The sequence below is a fragment of the Colias philodice genome, chromosome 20 (genome assembly GCF_061535455.1).
Source record: "Colias philodice isolate Cphi_HAF_F1 chromosome 20, ilColPhil1 Martin Lab GWU primary, whole genome shotgun sequence".
NCBI classification, from domain to species: domain Eukaryota; kingdom Metazoa; phylum Arthropoda; class Insecta; order Lepidoptera; family Pieridae; genus Colias; species Colias philodice.
In genome coordinates this window covers 6,383,422-6,403,221 of record NC_143105.1, presented here as the reverse complement: position 1 = coordinate 6,403,221, position 19,800 = coordinate 6,383,422, and the positions used below count along the sequence as shown (strand labels likewise).

Here is a 19,800-nt window from a genome sequence, read left to right as displayed (position 1 = left end):
TCCATACTTGAATATAAGATTGCTATTACAAATTGAAATAAGAATACAAATGTATCAATCGAGTTTCATATATGTATCACATCTCTACAAGACTAGAGTCGAGAAATAGAGCTTTACAAGCACAGCTTAAACGTAATCAGCGCATTATCATTTAATTTAACATTATTACGTACTCCCAAGAGTTACCATTAAGATGCAATACAAGATACGGCAATCTAATGAGCATGCAAGCTTGGTCCCCGGGAACCGTCTTATCTTATATCAATATTATCACTTGAGCGGAAAGAAAGTTGCATTATTGCAACAATAGCTTTTATATATATGTAAAATAGAACGTGCAACACACGTCACGAAGCGACCGCATTAGGTAACCCGCCCTCATTACCGTAACACAAGGAACGAATGTCTTTCGATATTATAATACGTACATTCGTACATGGCATCATAATGTTATCTACGTAATTATTACAATTTCGCTATCTCAAACATTTCTAAGACATGAGAAGGGAATGTTTCGCGTTGGCGCGGGCGTCTTATGCGTGACTGAGTTATTAAGATTTATGATAATAGATATTAGTAAGTAAAACAACAATCTTTTTAAATACGACGTTAATTTTTTTAGTGGTCTTAATGTTATACGTATATATTTTTGCCTAATCCTAAACTTAATAATTAAGGAGTAAAACTATATTTTTTGGTATAGACGAAGTCGTATCTATATAGATACAACAACGATTTTTTTTTATTTTATTTTGCTTACGTATACCTTATTTGTGATTTACGGTTATCAAGATTGTAAAGACGATTTAAAAGACAAATGGAAAACATTTACCTATTTAATTTAGGTATTAAGTTATATGGTGTCTAAAGTCTAAGAACAGAAAATGTAACTCGTCAATCTTTATTTCTCAGCTATAAGAAATCCTTACATATATTCCAATATGAATTGACTCATAATAAATAACATAATAACACATACGCGCCATGATTTTTTTAAATAATATACTACTGAATAACATTATTAAATAATAAAGAGTAATAAAAAGATGCTCAAAGTAGTTTTTACCATTCACTACAAGGTCGTAGTGTCGATTATATTTATATCAAACAATTAAATAAATCCATTTAAAACTCACATACCAAAAAGGACAAGAATAAAACCGGCCAAGTGCGACTCGGACTCTCGCTCGGAGAGCTTTACGAGAGAGAAAATTTACGATTTTAGCAATTTTTCCTTCATCAATGTTATAAGACGTTGTTTTCTACCAAATTTCAAGACTCTGTGTTCACGTAAAGTACCCTGTAGGTTTTGATTCCCTTGCGAATGTTTTAATTTGCGAAAATTCTACTAACCACGCCAATCGACTGGCCAGTTGGCGTGGTTGGTAGTGACCCTGCCTTCCCAGCCACTGGTCATGGGTTCGATTCCCACCCACTCTGGTTTCCATAACACAAGCGAAAGCGTAGTTTGGGATCAGACTTGATTGCTTGATTGATTGATTGATTGATTGATTGATTGATTGATTGATTGATTGATTGATTGATTGATTGATTGATTGATTGATTGATTGATTGATTGATTGATTGATTGATTGATTGATTGATTGATTGATTGATTGATTGATTGATTGATTGATTGATTGATTGATTGATTGATTGATTGATTGATTGATTGATTGATTGATTGATTGATTGATTGATTGATTGATTGATTGATTGATTGATTGATTGATTGATTGATTGATTGATTGATTGATTGATTGATTGATTGATTGATTGATTGATTGATTGATTGATTGATTGATTGATTGATTGATTGATTGATTGATTGATTGATTGATTGATTGATTGATTGATTGATTGATTGATTGATTGATTGATTGATTGATTGATTGATTGATTGATTGATTGATTGATTGATTGATTGATTGATTGATTGATTGATTGATTGATTGATTGATTGATTGATTGATTGATTGATTGATTGATTGATTGATTGATTGATTGATTGATTGATTGATTGATTGATTGATTGATTGATTGATTGATTGATTGATTGATTGATTGATTGATTGATTGATTGATTGATTGATTGATTGATTGATTGATTGATTGATTGATTGATTGATTGATTGATTGATTGATTGATTGATTGATTGATTGATTGATTGATTGATTGATTGATTGATTGATTGATTGATTGATTGATTGATTGATTGATTGATTGATTGATTGATTGATTGATTGATTGATTGATTGATTGATTGATTGATTGATTGATTGATTGATTGATTGATTGATTGATTGATTGATTGATTGATTGATTGATTGATTGATTGATTGATTGATTGATTGATTGATTGATTGATTGATTGATTGATTGATTGATTGATTGATTGATTGATTGATTGATTGATTGATTGATTGATTGATTGATTGATTGATTGATTGATTGATTGATTGATTGATTGATTGATTGATTGATTGATTGATTGATTGATTGATTGATTGATTGATTGATTGATTGATTGATTGATTGATTGATTGATTGATTGATTGATTGATTGATTGATTGATTGATTGATTGATTGATTGATTGATTGATTGATTGATTGATTTAATGCTCACTTTCTCGTTACACACTCGTTCACACACATGGCCACTAACCTGATGCTCTCGAAGCTTCCGCAACAGCTCGTGGTAGGGCGCGGCGCGCGCGGCGGCGAGCGACGGCGGCGGCAGGCGGCCCTCCATCACGTGCAGCCAGCGGCGCAGGCAGCGCAGCTCGTGGGCCGTGTCTGTTGTGCAAATGTGTTCTTTAAGTGTATGGCAGAGAGGTGTTCTTTAGCTTGGCTAATTTTGTATTTAAATTATGAGATGTTTCCATAACATGCAGCCAGAGCAGCAAAAAGCATTCATTAAATGTATTGAAATAGCGTACAGTTCGGCTTGACAAATTTTGTATTTAAATTATGAGATAATATGTTTAAGTTGTGCAATTCTGTTCTCATTGTATGACAGTAGGTTGGGGTTTAGCTTGACATTTTTTTTTACTTTAATTTTTTAACCAGTCTATGTTTTATAGTATTAATTGTTGTGACATATACAAAAAAAATCGTTTCGTAAGAATTTTGAATTGTGATTACTAAAACACAGTTAGTGTTTAATATATTATTCTGTAAAATGTGTAAAACTAAAAATGCCAAAGTACTATCAATTGGCTATATTAGTTTGCCTGTAGGCTGTAACTGCTGTAAAATGTTCCGAGAAAGAAGGAAAGGTATTTATTGCCAAATAATTCGGCAATGAATACAAGTTTACACACATTTAAATGAGACAAATTTTGTACAACGTCGTGCTATTAAAAGTGTATTTAGACAATTCAAATGTTATTACAATTGTATTAATATTTGCCCTTTGCCTTATTGGACGAATAATTTATGGAACTAAGGGCCGATTTTTCAATGCTTGGATAAAACTTATCCGTCCAATAAAGTATTACACGATACATAATATTAAAATGTCACGTAAACTGTCAAATACGGGCAATTAGAATACGTTTTTAAACTGGTAGTTTATACATTATTCGACGAATAAGTTTTATCCAAGCATTGAAAAATCGGCCCTAAAGAATATAATATTAAAGTGGACCATCTGATTAAAGGTTCATTAGCCGGCAAAGCACTCGGCTCGAATAAATTCTCGAGCAATATACTAGATGGCGCTTTCAACAAATTCTATCGCGGGCAACTTTCAATACTCAACACTAGATGACAGCAATAGCACCATTTTTGAACAGAAAGTAGTAAATTTATTAAATCAACTACGTACTTGGCGCCTTTAAAAGATCTACATATATAAATAATTCGTTCATCAAAATTATTTTACATTTTTCATTAACAATTTTGTTATGGAAAAACTATGGAACTACAGTGAAGACCACATCAACCTTTTGATCTACTAGAATTTTTCCTTGACACAAAAAAAAACCTGTTTAAATCCGTTAACTTATTCCTCATGATCTTACCAACAGTTTCGGAGCAATCTCCGTCGCGTTGCTGCTGCTCTGGGCTCAGTAGCAAGCGGAGACTCTCCCACTTTACGTTCAAATGTTCTACACGCCATGACACCTAGACAGACAGGTTTTTAATAGTTAGTTACATTTTACAAGGAATTATAAGGATATGGAAATAAAGGACATAATATTTACCCTGACTATTTTAATCTGTCTAGCCCCGGAACCACAGACACAATAGAAAATCTACTGTGTCTGGGACCGATCGGGCCCATTGGGGCTCAATGGGTTAAGACAATTTTAACTACTACACACTTATCCGATAGATTCGGGTAGGAATCGCTCGCCAATAACAATATTTCCATTTTAAATGAAGACTTGACGAATTCATGGTGATAGGCGATAGCTCAACAAAATTTATTTAATTATATATTTTTTCTATTCTTTATTATCTTGAAAGTGTATCCGTGATACCTAAAGTATTTGTTAATAATTTTGTTTTATACAACTCAAAAGGAAATGTTTTTGTCCCATTAACTATTAGGAGACTGTCAATGAAATTAATTCAATCCTAAACGACAAACCATATCTAAGAATATGGTGGGCTTTATTTTCCTTAAAGTAATTTTTTTTTCTATTAGCATTTTTAATACATATAAATTACTAAAAACCATTACTTATAAATCTTTACTGATTTAAAAACAATTTGTTTGTTTGTTATTTCAAGATATACTGGATTCTGTTCAGGAAAATCAGGTTCTGGAAAATCGATTCAGGAGTTTTTGTGTGAAGGAGTAAGAAACAAACAAACATACATTCGCATTTAAAATATTAGTATGAAGTAAGAGAAATGAATATACCTCAGCGCCAGCCTCGGGTATCCTGTCGAGGATGGCGGAGGCCTGCTCGATGAACTTCACTCGACGCGGCTCCACTGACACTAGCTCTGACATGCGGTTCTGAAAATTATATTTTTTCATTTGTACTTTTGATATTTTGACAAGAAGTATTTGGAGAACATGTGCATTTTTAAACAGGGAAGAATATAATATACATCAATAGAAAAGTAAACTTCCTAAGAATAGTATAAGAACTAAGGATTACTTAATGGCAAAAGTAGTCACACAGTCTCCATTTCATGATTCCATGAAAACAATAAGTTACTTAAATATAAACAAATTGTATTACAATGCTTTGGTTTTTTTATGAAAATTTACAATTACAGCGCCATTTATCGGAATTTGTTAAATTAATAACTCAGCCCCCGGAACCACAGACACAATAGAAAATCTATTGTGTCTGGACCGATCGGGCCACTTGGGGCTCAATGGGTTAAAATAACGTCATCGCATTTGGTATATCGAAATGATAGACAACACAAACCACACGCCACATCACAACATATTACCATACCATATTAGACCACCGCCAGTAAACACCCAGTAGACTGGGCTTTATGCACTATCCAACTTACCGTTCGCAACTTCCTGCTGGACAAGTTCTCCGGACTCGAGTATATCTCCTCTTGCACGTGCGTGAGCCATTGGCACAGCTCCGTGAACTCCGATATAAGCTGGCTGAGCGACCACTGTCGGTTGAAACCTGAAGTCGGGTTGAGTAGTCGCGGCCCGTGCAATACTGACGCGTTGTTTGATAACAACTCGCCGTTTGCTTCCTGGAATAGTGAATAGGAATGATGAAACACATGAACGTAAAAAAAATATTTCTAGAAAAAGTGTTATTGCTGAAAGTTTTAAATATATGGCCCAAATAAGTGACATAGGTAATGAATCGCATGTTATCACAAAGATTAAAGAACATACTTTAGGTAGGACATTTTGCTATTCAAGTAAAAGAATACATTTAATAATATATTTCAAACATTAATAAAGATACTAAATAAATTGATTTCCAAAAAAAATAGTACTTTTCAATAAGAATAGCATTTTAAGAATGTTTATTTCTTCAGTTGGTTAAGAGCTACCACCAGTCAATTTTCATCATTTTTAATCAACATCGACAATCGTGGTAGTAACAACATTCTATCTCTCTCACCTTGCAAGTATCGATGATCTGGTTGTCCATGATATACTCGTAGTGGTGCTGCAGCAGCGGCCACAGGTCGTCGGCGACGCTGCCGCCGCTCGCCGCGGAACCCCAGCTGCGTCGCCACGCTTCGCGGCATGGCTCCTTCCTGAAAATTTATAGTGGCAATTAATACTAATGTGTGTAAGTATAGCAAGTTATTGCAGTTCAACAGTACAAAATTTTTGAAGGTTTTAATATCGGTATATTGATTCCATTGATTTGATTTGCCTCACAGGAGGCCCGTGTCTCAGCAGTAGGAACATATAGGTATGGACTGATGATGAATGATTCCATAAATTAAGATAATTAACATAATGTTTGTTATATCATTAATTAATAAAGGACTGAACAAAAAATATGTACAGTGGTTGCAAAAAAATGTGTTAATTCCGTCACGTGTCGCTAACTTAAATAAATATGATATGAATAAGTATATACAGTAGCACCTCGTTAAGTCGAACCTCGATAAGTCAAAAACCTCCAAATCTCGAAAAAATGTCTTGTTCCCTTCCCTTCAAACCCGAAAACCTCTAGTACTTGAAATTTTGACCCTCTGTTAGTCGAAATAATCACCGAGTCCCTCCAAGCCATTTTGGTACATATTTTCACTCTATAACTCGAAAAATCAAATTTGACCTCTGTATCTCGAACATAGCAACGTTTTATTTTACAACTTTTATAACTTGATGATTTTGAATTTATTACTTCTATTGTTCGAACAAAAATAAGTTACCGACTTTAAGAATTTGCCGACAGTGCAAGTACACTATTGTTTCTTAGAAAACATTTTAGGAGTATACGATAATTAATTTATGACTCACGAAACACGTATTTGCGTTAACTATCTGATGACGAAATTATCGATTCAGTAGCTCAGAATACCGATACATACTAATGATTAAGATGACATAGAAGACGTGAATAGTACATGCGCTCCATGGGTTTCCACCAAAAAGGCAAGAACCGCATTGGATACCTTACGAAAGTTTAAAAAAAACCAGTATCTTTGAAAAAGAAGAATTTTCTGCTCTTTATAGATTATAAAATGCTAGAGAACAACCAAATTACCTAAAGCAAAACAATACTGACTTTTTAATGCCATATTTTTTATTTTAAAATGATTTGAAATAATGTTGATTTATAATAAATAAAAACATGTTTGTGACCTCTGCAAGTTGAATTTTAATTTATTTTACCTCTCTAACTCAAAATTTATAAGAATAAACCTCAAACTCTTTATGTCGAATCAAAATCCGCCTAAGTCGAAAGCCTCCATAATTTGAAAACTCTATAACTCGAATTTTTTGGCGTCTCCCTTGATATTCGACTTATAGAGGTGCTACTGTATTTTCTTAGTATTTCTCGCATAATCTCATATTTCAAATGGTAAATTTATTTCAACTTCTTGTTACTCATCGAGCATTCCATACTAGCAAATAATAAATATGAAATATCAAAATGTTTTTTTCTCAGAGGAATAAACCTATAGAGTTCTTATATTGAGACAGAACAAAATACATATTTTCTAATCTACTTACTCTTAGTCAATAACAGCATAAGTCAGATTGAGATAGCGATAGAGTATCTGCACTGTCTTCAAACGTAGCGCGCCGGCTATGTTTTGTTTGCCTTCCAGCTGGAGGTCTCGGTGCGTCAAGTGTTTTTAACGAAATATTTAGAAAATATAAAGTGTATAGTGTTTCTTTTTATTTGTCAGTGTGCTAAAATGACTATTGTATGTTTAGCTACCGGCTATTACTAGTCGAATGGGAGATTTGGATGAAAACAATGAAAAAATATCTTTCCATCGGTAAGTGATTTTCAGCAAATTGGTAAATATTTATGTTCTAACCCTATTTGAAGGTTTTATCAAGCGCTTTTTTATAAGTTTATGTTGTAACTGTAACATTTACCCACTTTATGGGGTTGTGGAATACAAAAGAATTAAATAATTTTTAAAAAATGTCACAATATTATCACGTTTGGCATTTTGTTTACCACCGTAGTGTTGTAACACATCTAGCGTATATTATCGATTTATGACAAAAAATCTATTTCATATTAACGTTGATTTATTTATTTTGTTTCTTAGATCAGATTTATATGTAGTTGTTGTAGCAAATAATAGATGTAAATTTTCTACTGCAGGAAAATAAAAAATACCACGTGGTTGTTTCATTTGACTTATCTGTTTAGTTTGTTGTTTCTCTTTTAGATTATTAATAAATTCATTTTGTTTTAGATTTCCAGAGCTAAATAAAAAATGGGTATAAAACATGAGACGTGTAGATTGGACGCCGTCGAAATTTGCTAGATTGTGTTCACTGCATTTCGAGCCTGCGTGTTATCAAGATGGATACTCTAGAAGAATTGTGCAATCTTACGCTTACGTTTTTTTTTTGTTCCTTTAGATAATAAATACATTTGTGTGTGAGTGAATTTTTATTTGGAAATTTTTTTACACATTTACTTTAAATGTGTAACTATGTGAAAATTAAACGGTTGATTAAATGACAGTTCTCATAGATAGTAGAAACTACTATTGAAATACATACTTAATATACATGCGTTTTCAAAGAAAAGCCCGCATAGTTCCCATTCCTGTGGGATTTACGGGATCAAAAGTAATTTTTCCAAATTTCATTGTAATCGGTTTAGTAGTATTCGCGTGAAAGAGTAACAAACATCCATCCTCACAAACTTTCGCTTTATTAGTAGGATGTAAGGAAAATGTTTTCTTTAAGACTGTCCTTTTATGAACTTGTTAAAATTCATGCTGACTGTGCCTTTCTCCTCACTCCTTTAACTTTATTGATCTTTATTTTAAATTAGTTACATTTCAAGTTTTAAAATTTATTTTAAAATAATTACTAGCTTTCCGCCCGCGTTTTTAAAGAAAATCCCGCACAGTTCCCGTTCACGTGGGATTTCCGGTATAAAACCTATCCTATGTGTGTATGTACAAAATTTCATTGTAATCGGTTCAGCAGTGAAAGAGAAAGTTATCCATTCTCGCATAATTTCGCATTTATTATATTCGTAGGATTAAACAAATAATGTATTCAACTGAAATTTATGATTAATTTTGTTTTTTTTAATTATTTATTATTTCACGAAACCGTAAATGCAAAATGCATTCACGATTTTATCGATTGAAGCACATCCCATCACTATCACCTTCTATCTATCTAAATACGTACCTATAGTAAAAATGGTGCCATGACTATGTTGAAACGTAGCTTGTAGTCTATAGCTATCTCATTCTTTCATACGACGTTTTCTTTAGATAGAGAGAAACAAATATATGTAAATTGTATACGCTCGATACAAGTACTCTATAGGTTTATTGCTCTGAGGTTTTTTTTATCAATCAATTTCTTAAAACTGAAACAGATAATATAGATTTTCAAACAGTATTGTTATTAAATGACACCAGCCTTGAATAATGAGAATTTAAGACAATGGGTTTCATTATACATTTTCATAATCACTCTTCAGTACACAAACATCCCGTGGTTGAGTGCTTGCATAACTGTTATCTTATTTTAATCTTATGGGATCAGAGAATTAGGATGAAAGATGTCTTTTTTTTATAATTGTTTACTTAACCTGCGCGCCGCATTCCATCGTAGATAAACTATGTTAAAAAATTACATCAGATCAACTATTGCCATAGCTTAGGCTTTATATGTATATTTCAGCAAACCGACCTAAATGAGAGCAATAAAGCATTTTCTTGCCAAAACAAGATTGTGAGTAAGTAAAAAAATTAGGATTTTTCTCAAATCTATTACATCCGCACGATAACTTAGAGAATTGGCTGCAAAAATTAAAATTCTAAATTGCTCTTCTGAAAATCTATTTTCCGCGTTCTTTACAGAACAAGTAAGTACCCACTTTAAATGATGTGTCGAATTAAGTGAATTTACCTTTTTTTAGTAAGGCTGTGATAGGGCCTCTCTAGCTGGTCGCAGGGCCCATTGGGGTAGGCGGCGCTTTTCAACGAGGACAGGGAGAAGCTGCTCTTCATAGCCGAGTTCTCGAAACCTGAAAATGTTTGGTTAAATTTGTTAAAACATTACCATTATTATAAGTACCATTGCTTATTGTTTAACGTTACGGTAATTATTACATGAATAATGTTTATATTGATAACATTTTAATGAATTCTATAAGTCATGGTTTAAATACATGCATATAAAAATAAAATCCTTAAAAGTTTAGTACAATTTTGAAATTGGTCTTTGCAGCGATAAGAATATAGCTATCCTTAGGAACTAGATGATCTGTACGTTCGTATTAATTGATAAAAGCTTTCGTTTTTAAAAATACTTAATATAAAATTATACTCACTAGTAGACATCTTATCTCGAACGTTCGGGAACTTCCAATAAAATCAATTTACTTCTAAATCAAACATTAGTATTCCCTTTTGTACTGTCTCGTCTCTTTGTACTTATTCTCTTGGTACAATTTCATGTGAACATTAAGTCTAAATTGCTTCATTTAATAAACTATTGCGACTAGATTCGTTAAAGTTAAATAATAAATAAGTGTGTCTTAATCATGTAATCTTGAGAAGACTCATGAATTTGAAGAACAATCGTCGTGTTTTGGTGATGGTGTCGGTGGTCACATTTTGTTTTGTCAGTTCCTCCCGTTCCTTCGTGGTGTTGCGCAAGTCGTCGCTTAGTTTCTGAAACAATAAAGATATTTTATTAATCAATATGAAATTTTTGAGCTACAGTTTCGAAAACGTACGTTACGTTTATGAACAATATTTCCAACTGGGATAAGATTCTTGAATATATTTTTGAGTGGCTTTCAAATTATTAACATCTCTTATAGATGCGATAGATCCTCTATTATACGAATTTACGTAGACTAAAAGTATATTTATTTATTTCGTTTGTCCAGGAGTATACAAGCAGTAGCAGGGAAAAGTACAAAAGACGTAAACAAGCACTTGACACTCAACTATTTACCAATAACTTTCACAAAGCCGACCATTTCAAAACATCACTAAGGGCAAATGCAAAAATGGAAAGCGTCTCTTGCGGGTACAAATTATTTTTATAGTTTCACACCAATTTGCTTCAACAAGAAAATTGCTATGCCACGAAATGCAGTGGTTTCGATCTATTAAGTTAACAAATTGTTTGTTAAACATTAAAATAGTTAAAACGTAACTACTTGTCTTACACATGTTATTTAACAAGGAATATAATATACAGAGTCTTCCTCAAATTTATGTCTTACAAATCTATACTAATACCATAAAGCTGAAGAGTTTGTTTGTTTGAACGCGCTAATCTGGGGAACTACTGGTCCGATTTGAAAAATTCTTTCGGTGTTAGATAGCTTATTTATTATCGATAAAGGCTATAGGCTATATATCATCATGCCATAGCAAAAACAGTGGAGTCCCGGAGGTGAAACCGCGCGGAGCAGCTAGTAAAATACTTTCATTCACATCTACATCCGTAGTGTTAATCCTAAAAAACTCCACGTGCGCTATGAATAGAGAACTCTGAATGGGGTTAAACATACTTCCTCACGCAACACGTTAAGCAAATAAAAAATAACGACTCGATTCATTAAGAAACATATTTCGGTCGTTTGTCATAGCCAAGCGTTTAGGGGAGTTCCTTTAATTGGTACATTATTTTCAAACACACCACTGTCTCATTAACCAGTTGATATATTTTCTAATAAAAAATAATAAAATGGTTGTAATAATAGTAAACAAGGGACACGTTTAGGAGAGTATGTGGAATATTTACATTTACATGATAAATAATAAATAAGTAATTAGCACCAAGTAGTAAGCTAGGAAGACAGATAAGTAAATGGTTACTAATAGTCCATTGAATGAGTCCCTCCAAGGGGGGTCTAGAGTGCGTGAGTTAGTAACGTAAGATGTTTCTTCGGAAACATGTCAAGAGTCCCTAGGTAATAAACATACTAAAACCCCGGGACACTAGGAGGAGCCCCGGAGTGGGGGGAGGGGGGAAATGGGTCCATTTTTTCATTATTCGCTTAAATCTCAAAAACGGTACATGTTAGTGAAAAACTTTCAAGGAAAAGTTGAAAGGCCATAAAATTATCTACAAGTTGTACCTAAATCATTTTTTCCTATATCCTACCGTTTCTGAGTTATACGCAGTAAAAAATGATTTTGGCTCAAACAATTTCCCCATACTACACATCAATCGATCAAAAAATATTTCTTTCTTCCAAAAAACTCAAATGTGCAACTTGTGACTGGTACTGATAGATTGCTCTTAATTAGGTCTATAATTGGTAAAATAAATACATTCCTCCATGGAAGCCTTTAGGAGGAATCGATTGTCAAAATATTATATTAGGGTAGTTTGAGTTACTGAACTTGATCTTTTTATTTTTTTCTTCCAAAAAACTCAAAAGTGCAACTTGTGACCGGTACAGATAAATTGCTCATAATTAGGTCTATCATTGATAAAAATACTAGATTCCACCACGGAGGCGTTTACGGGGAATTGAATTTTATTAGGGTAGTTACGATACTTGAACTTTTTATTTTTTTTCTTCGAAAAAACTCAAAAGTGCAACTTGTGACCGACACCGATAGATTGCTCATAATTAGGTCTATCATTGATAAAAAAACCAGATTCCATCATGGAGGCGTTTAGGAGGTATTGAATTTTATTAGGGTAGTTACGATACTTGAACTTTTTAACTAACTACACTAATAAAATTCAATTCCCCGTAAACGCCTCCATGGTGGAATCTGGTTTTTTTTATCAATGATAGACCTAGTTATGAGCAATCTATCGGTACCGGTTACAAGTTGCACTTTTGAGTTTTTTGGAAGAAAAAAAATAAAAAGTTCAAGTATCGTAACTACCCTAATAAAATTCAATTTCCCGTAAACGCCTCCGTGGTGGAATCTAGTATTTTTATCAATGATAGACCTAATTATGAGCAATCTATCTGTAATGGTCACAAGTTGCACTTTTGAGTGTTTTGGAAGAAAAAAATTAAAAGATCAAGTTCAGTAACTCAAACTGCCCTAATATAATATTTTGACAATCGATTCCTCCTAAAGGCTTCCATGGAGGAATGTGTTTATTTTACCAATTATAGACCTAATTAAGAGCAATCTATCAGTACTGGTCACAAGTTGCACTTTTGAGTTTTTTGGAAGAAAAAAATAAAAAGATCAAGTTCAGTAACTCAAACTACCCTAATATAATATTTTAACAATCGATTCCTCCTAAAGGCTTCCATGGAGGAATGTGTTTATTTTACCAATTATAGACCTAATTAAGAGTAATCTATCAGTACCGGTCACAAGTTGCACTTTTGAGTTTTTTGGAAGAAAAAAATAAAAAGATCAAGTTCAGTAACTACCCTAATCAAAATTCAATTCCCCGTAAACGCCTCCGTCGTGGAATCTGGTATTTTTATCAATGATAGACCTAATTATGAGCAATCTATCTGTACCGGTCACAAGTTGCACTTTTGAGTTTTTTGGAAGAAAAAAATAAAAAGATCAAGTTCAGTAACTCAAACTACCCTAATATAATATTTTGACAATCGATTCCTCCTAAAGGCTTCCATGGAGGAATGTGTTTATTTTACCAATTATAGACCTAATTAAGAGCAATCTATCAGTACCGGTCACAAGTTGCACATTTGAGTTTTTTGGAAGAAAGAAATATTTTTTGATCGATTGATGTGTAGTATGGGGAAATTGTTTGAGCGAAAATCATTTTTTACTGCGTATAACTCAGAAACGGTAGGATATAGAAAAAAATGATGTAGGTACAAGTTGTAGATAATTTTATGGCCTTTCAACTTTTCCTTGAAAGTTTTTCTCTAACATGTACCGTTTTTGAGATTTAAGCGAAAAATGAAAAAATGGTCCCATTTCCCCCCTCCCCCCACTCCGGGGCTCCTCCTAGTGTCCCGGGGTTTTAGTATGTTTATTACCTAGGGACTCTTGACATGTTTCCGATAAAACATCTTACGTTACTAACTCACGCACTCTAGAACTTTTTATTCAATGGACTATAAATACGCCGTATCAACTAAATTTAGGAATGCAATGCACAGCGAACTGCAAAGGAGAATGGCGAAACTGGGCCTAACTGTTACAGAAATCATAATATATTTAAAATTCATTATGTTAATTTTAATAATTATTTGTAAAATATTGACTTCTGATTCTATGGGAAAACAAATCTTTGAAAAAAAAAGATAAATTGTTCACTACCGGTCTTATCAAGCAGAGATGACAGTGTTGTCAGGAGTAAAATAGTCAAATATATAGATTAATACGAATGAATGTTTATTTTTCATTTTTAGTTTTATTGAATTCAAATGCTATAAAAATCAGAAGCAAAACTCAACTTTTTTTAACACACATCTTAATTTATTTAAGTCATTCTATAAAATAAAAACATATTTTACTTAATCAATAATAATTAAAACTTTTTTTATTTAGGTAGCTGGCCATTATTAAATGTCAAATTATTAATCATAATTGTGTCAGTGATGAGTGATTTGTTATGTTTGTTGTTTGACTTTTGAGTGAAGTTTTAGTAACGTTAAATTCAAAATTGCCTTAATCGTCTATTTTTACTCTAAATATATTATTTGAATTGATTAGTCTTTATGTAAGCGAATCCTGATTCATCCATTTATAAAGATATAAGAAATGTACCTACCTAGTGATTGTTGATGTTTTGGTAAGTTAAAATGTGTGTTGAATAATAAGTATGTGTTATCCAATATTTCTATTACCTGACTGTTCTACTGTTACACTATTATTAGCTAGACAATGTAGATAGAAAATAAACTTACCTGGACCTAGAAAAATGCAATGCTATTCATTTAACTTACGCAAACTAACTTTTATTTTTGTTACTTTACACCCCAATATCTCTGCTATCCCATAGAACAGATCTACAATTATTATATTCATAGAATTTGTATATTTTTATCTATTTAATCCCCCATAAATCATCAGTGTAACGATCAGGCCCAGAGTCCTATGGGAGTTTGCCATTCTCCTTTGATTATTCGCTGATCTGTGCGAAATGTGGTATAGGCGGTTGCTTCCCCGACGTCCCCGAACCCCGAGGGTCCTAATGCGGTAATAGCGTGACATTAATTCCATTAATGCATATAAACTGTACCAATTACTTTCCCAAAACTGTGGTAAATCATAATCAATATCGTCTTACCTCTAAACATCACGAAATCTACAAGTACAAACATACTTTATTAAACATTTATTCATTCAACGTCCTACAGAAGCGCTTTCGAATCTTCAAAATACTTTAATATTTACTACCAATTCGGAGAATATAGTTTTCACACAGAAGATTCGGTGCGAAACCTTGTAATTGTTCTTTTAAAAATCATGAAAGCATCGACTTTTTTTAACACTTTATTGTACAAACGAGAAAGAACAAAAAAAGAACAATATTACAAAAAAGGCATCATTTTCATTCATCAACATTGAACAGCAATCTCAACCAGGCAATCTGGTAGGAAAGGAAATCTTCAAAACTTTATACTAGAACGTGCAAACCACAATACATAATGCACCCTTCCGGCGCACAACTGTCCCTGATTTCTTTGCCATAAATGTATGTGTACGAGTAAAGTTTCACCGGCGGGTCAACGAGGCTAGGGCTTAGATAAATGGCCTATTCAAGAAAATTATAACCCGTGAGCGCTGGCTGAGGAAATATTATTGTCTCTGGTCGCGTAGCTGTAGCTTAGACGCATCGACACTCACAGTCGAATAGCGTTGTGACTCATTTAAAGGCTATCGTGCCTTGGTGATTTCGTTTCCAAATATATGTGATGGAATAATAACAAGATTATAATTATAATAAAGGAATATGATACAACATTACATAAAAATTTCAAGTGTGACATTATCTGATGCCTGAACGTAATCAATAAAATAACCAATTTGTTAGGCATATACTCGTCTAAAATAAAATAAAGGAGAACAACCATTTACTAAGATGTGAACGTAAATGGCTCTCATCTGAACATAAATAACAGCATCTGCATCGTCAGAAACATCTCATCTCTATCTCGAACAAACATCGGAAACTATCACGTTCCATGCCCAATACTGTGAGATGCTATTGCATTATCAGCATTCCATGCAAATCCAATTCACGCTAATCTAGCGTTAAAATGACCCACTTGGCACTTATAAGGTGGAAATTGCCGTAACAATTGTTATACTTGTATTTATATCGAACACGACAATGTGATCCGTATGGAAAGCATGTTTCGCGTTAAACAAACGTTTACTTTCTAATAACCCAATGATCGCCGGCCACGGGTCAATTCGGCCCTCCCAATATATTCTACAGTTTAATCTCTGTTGCAACGGTAAACGTAATTGATTTTCAATTTATAGCCAGCATAGTACGTGAACAGCGTCGTAAAGACAATAGATACCTAAGAGTGGACCATGAGAATAGCGCTCAGAAAACAGAATACACAATGTATATTATACAACCAAATAACGTCCAGCTCTTTCCAAAGAATATTGTAAATCTAAACAATATTGTAATTACCTTTTGAAAATGATTAAGTGTGTGTGAAAGTGTTAATCAGAATGTAAGAACAATTCGTTATTTCGATCACAGCAGATTAGAATTATGATAAATGACTACACCACAATTACGCGTGCGAAATGCCTCCACAACAATATGAGAAGCGATGCTTTCGCTAAAGGAAAAAATATTTAGAAATTACAGTGTTAGACGGATGCGAAATATGGGAAATTTTTTACTAATACCATTTGCCAAAGATAAGATCCACTATGACATTAAATTGTAGACTATGGATATTTATTCAACGTAAAATATGATTACAAAAGTTTATGAACTTTCTGAACATTTATGTATACTTAAGTCATTATTATAGAAACTGTCGTCAGTCGTCACTACATTTGTAATTACATGAAATTATTTGAACGAGCGACATCCGCTATATATTGCAAAGTAATTCTAAAGTAAATATGACGAAAAAGCTAGTGCTGAACTTAAATCAATACAGTGCCTTATTGTAAATTACATAACAGTCTTGTGGTCAAAGAGTATTACCCCCAATGCAACTTTCTTGTTTCACTTAAAACCGATATTAAATAATGACAACCACATTTCATTACGTACACTTATATAACATTGAAAGATTTCAAATTCACACACTCCAAACAAAACGATATAAAATTTAAGCACTGCATAATTTTACAAAACGGACAGTATCTTAATTGCTTCTACATTATTTATAACCGAGCTTATAGATCAAGAGCCCACGACGGCCAGACTTTCCTTTCTTTCGGAAAGTTGAAAGTTTCTCTGTATATGTCTCCTATACAGATAAGAACGACCAGCGACTATCAAGTCTGGGTTGTGGTTACTTTGGCAGGAAACAGGTAGTAAGGGTGTATAAAATAGTACCTAACTTTCATTATAGTTTAAAAGCTAAATTTTATATATGTTACTTGGGGACCTATAAAAAGACATTATCTTAAGAGCCAGACAGTTTTCATGGTTCTTACATCTAGCCAGACACATTTAAAAAATAACTAACATATCATCAAATTCACATAACTACCTAAAAGCGTAACAAATATGAAATAACCCACTAAAAACATTAGTTAACTATAATTATTAAAAAAATAAAAGTATAATATATAAGTAATAAAGTTATTACTTATCTTTTACGGGGGTTTATGTTGATGAAATTTCACGTATCTCGATGACACAATAAAAAAGTCATCGGGATACGTGAAATTCCATCAACATAAGTCTAAGTAAAAGATAAGTAATAACTTTATTACTTATATATTATACTTTTATTTTTTTAATAATTATAGTTAACTAATGTTTTTAGTGGGTTATTTCATATTTGTTACGCTTTTAGGTAGTTATGTGAATTTGATGATATGTTAGTTATTTTTTAAATGTGTCTGGCTAGATGTAAGAACCATGAAAACTGTCTGGCTCTTAAGGTAATGTCTTTTTATAGGTCCCCAAGTAACATATATAAAATTTAGCTTTTAAACTATAATGAAAGTTAGGTACTATTTTATACACCTTCACTACCTGTTTCCTGCCAAAGTAACCACAACCCAAACTTGATAGTCGCTGGTCGTTCTTATCTGTATAGGAGACATATACAGAGAAACTTTCAACTTTCCGAAAGAAAGGAAAGTCTGGCCGTCGTGGGCTCTTATATTATTATTTATTTTTATACAAACGAATTTGACGGATACAAAGTATTATTAAACTTCTTATAACGTTAGGGGCATATATATATCACTGCTAAAAGAACAAAAACTATTCATATCGAGTTCTTTTATTTTTACAATAAAAGAATGTTAACTGGACCTTCACGGAATCGAAACGCGTTTCTCGGTACAAAGTGCATTTAGATAAGGCAAGGATGTTAGCGGTGGGTATAAATCCTTATCTCATTATTTTATTGACAATATACTGTTCGTAGTATTTCGACAGTTACTAATGTTTGTTGTTTAAACTAGGCGAAGGCTTTGTTGATACCTATATATTTTATAGGCAATTTTTGTGAGACAACTTAATATTCTACATGTATAATTTATATGTGTGCGTGCACCCGACACTCTACGGTAGCTTTGCTACAAACGCACAACAAATACCCAATAGGTTAATATCAATAGCAATTTTCTGCATTAACAATGCCTGTTTATTTGTCATAATGAAAATAATCTACAAAAGATTCTGTCCCTTTATGATTAAAAACAAATTAACTGAAATAATATTAACCCTATAAATCCTCTTCAGGAAATTAGGAACATATACACAACTAACATATTACCCATACACATAGCAACGTCTCACACATTTCATATGATTTACATACCATTTATTACAATAGAACCCGTCACAAGCTCACAAGGCACGATTAGAAGCGATAGATAACGAGTTCCCTTCGTCATGGTCTCGAGATTGGTCTCCACAACAATGCTGTAATTACATCGAGCGCGTCTAAAGGATATCAGGATGTTTCTGTATACAGGTGTTCACTGATTGACAATGGACAATAGATTTTTATATGTCAGGAATATAAATATTGAAGGTAAATATTCCCAAAACTTGTTTAATTTATCGTATACGTTAATGGCGTTATTAAGATGCATATTTATAATTCTATTGATTGCCTACATTTTAACCAAAAAATCTAGTAGGTCTATGATCTATGATCGATTAATTAACATTCAATATATGCTCATATTTATCTGTAAAAAAAGATTTTAAAAAATGCTTCTACTTTTTTATAAAAATGAAATCACACCCGAACAACTAAATAATCAAAAATCTGATCAACCTGTATACTCGACAGTTACAGGCACTTGTAAAGCAAGACGAATTAGAAATCATAAAAAAGTTTTTTTACGGTCAAGAATGTTCGGGAATCGTGGGGTATAATTTAAATGGGATTTTGGAGCAATTACATATAGATTATAATGTTTTTAAGAAACTGTATTATACTTTCAACATTTTGATGAAATAAGAGATACAAACGTAGATGTCAAATACTTTCCAAGTTTGTTTTCAAAGGGTTACAATTTGATAACACACTGCAGTCTACAAGGGCCCTCTTTTGAATGCTAATCGTTAATTTAAATATAATAA

The 19,800-nt window shown here is 32.7% G+C and overlaps 1 protein-coding gene across 1 annotated transcript in view; it reads right to left on the bottom strand.

The window, feature by feature from the left end:
• The window catches only part of klar (klarsicht), a 203,596-nt gene that overhangs the window by 148,903 nt on the left and 34,893 nt on the right, over positions 1-19,800 (bottom strand). Inside the window, exons 2-8 of the mRNA XM_089708036.1 lie at positions 10,457-10,799; positions 10,033-10,150; positions 6,071-6,209; positions 5,490-5,690; positions 4,876-4,974; positions 4,028-4,130; positions 2,668-2,798 (exon numbers count right to left, since the gene is read on the bottom strand). Of these exons, the coding sequence (XP_089564162.1) occupies positions 2,668-2,798; positions 4,028-4,130; positions 4,876-4,974; positions 5,490-5,690; positions 6,071-6,209; positions 10,033-10,150; positions 10,457-10,466 (801 nt within the window). The 5' untranslated portion in view covers positions 10,467-10,799. The remainder of the gene's footprint in view (positions 1-2,667; positions 2,799-4,027; positions 4,131-4,875; positions 4,975-5,489; positions 5,691-6,070; positions 6,210-10,032; positions 10,151-10,456; positions 10,800-19,800) is intronic.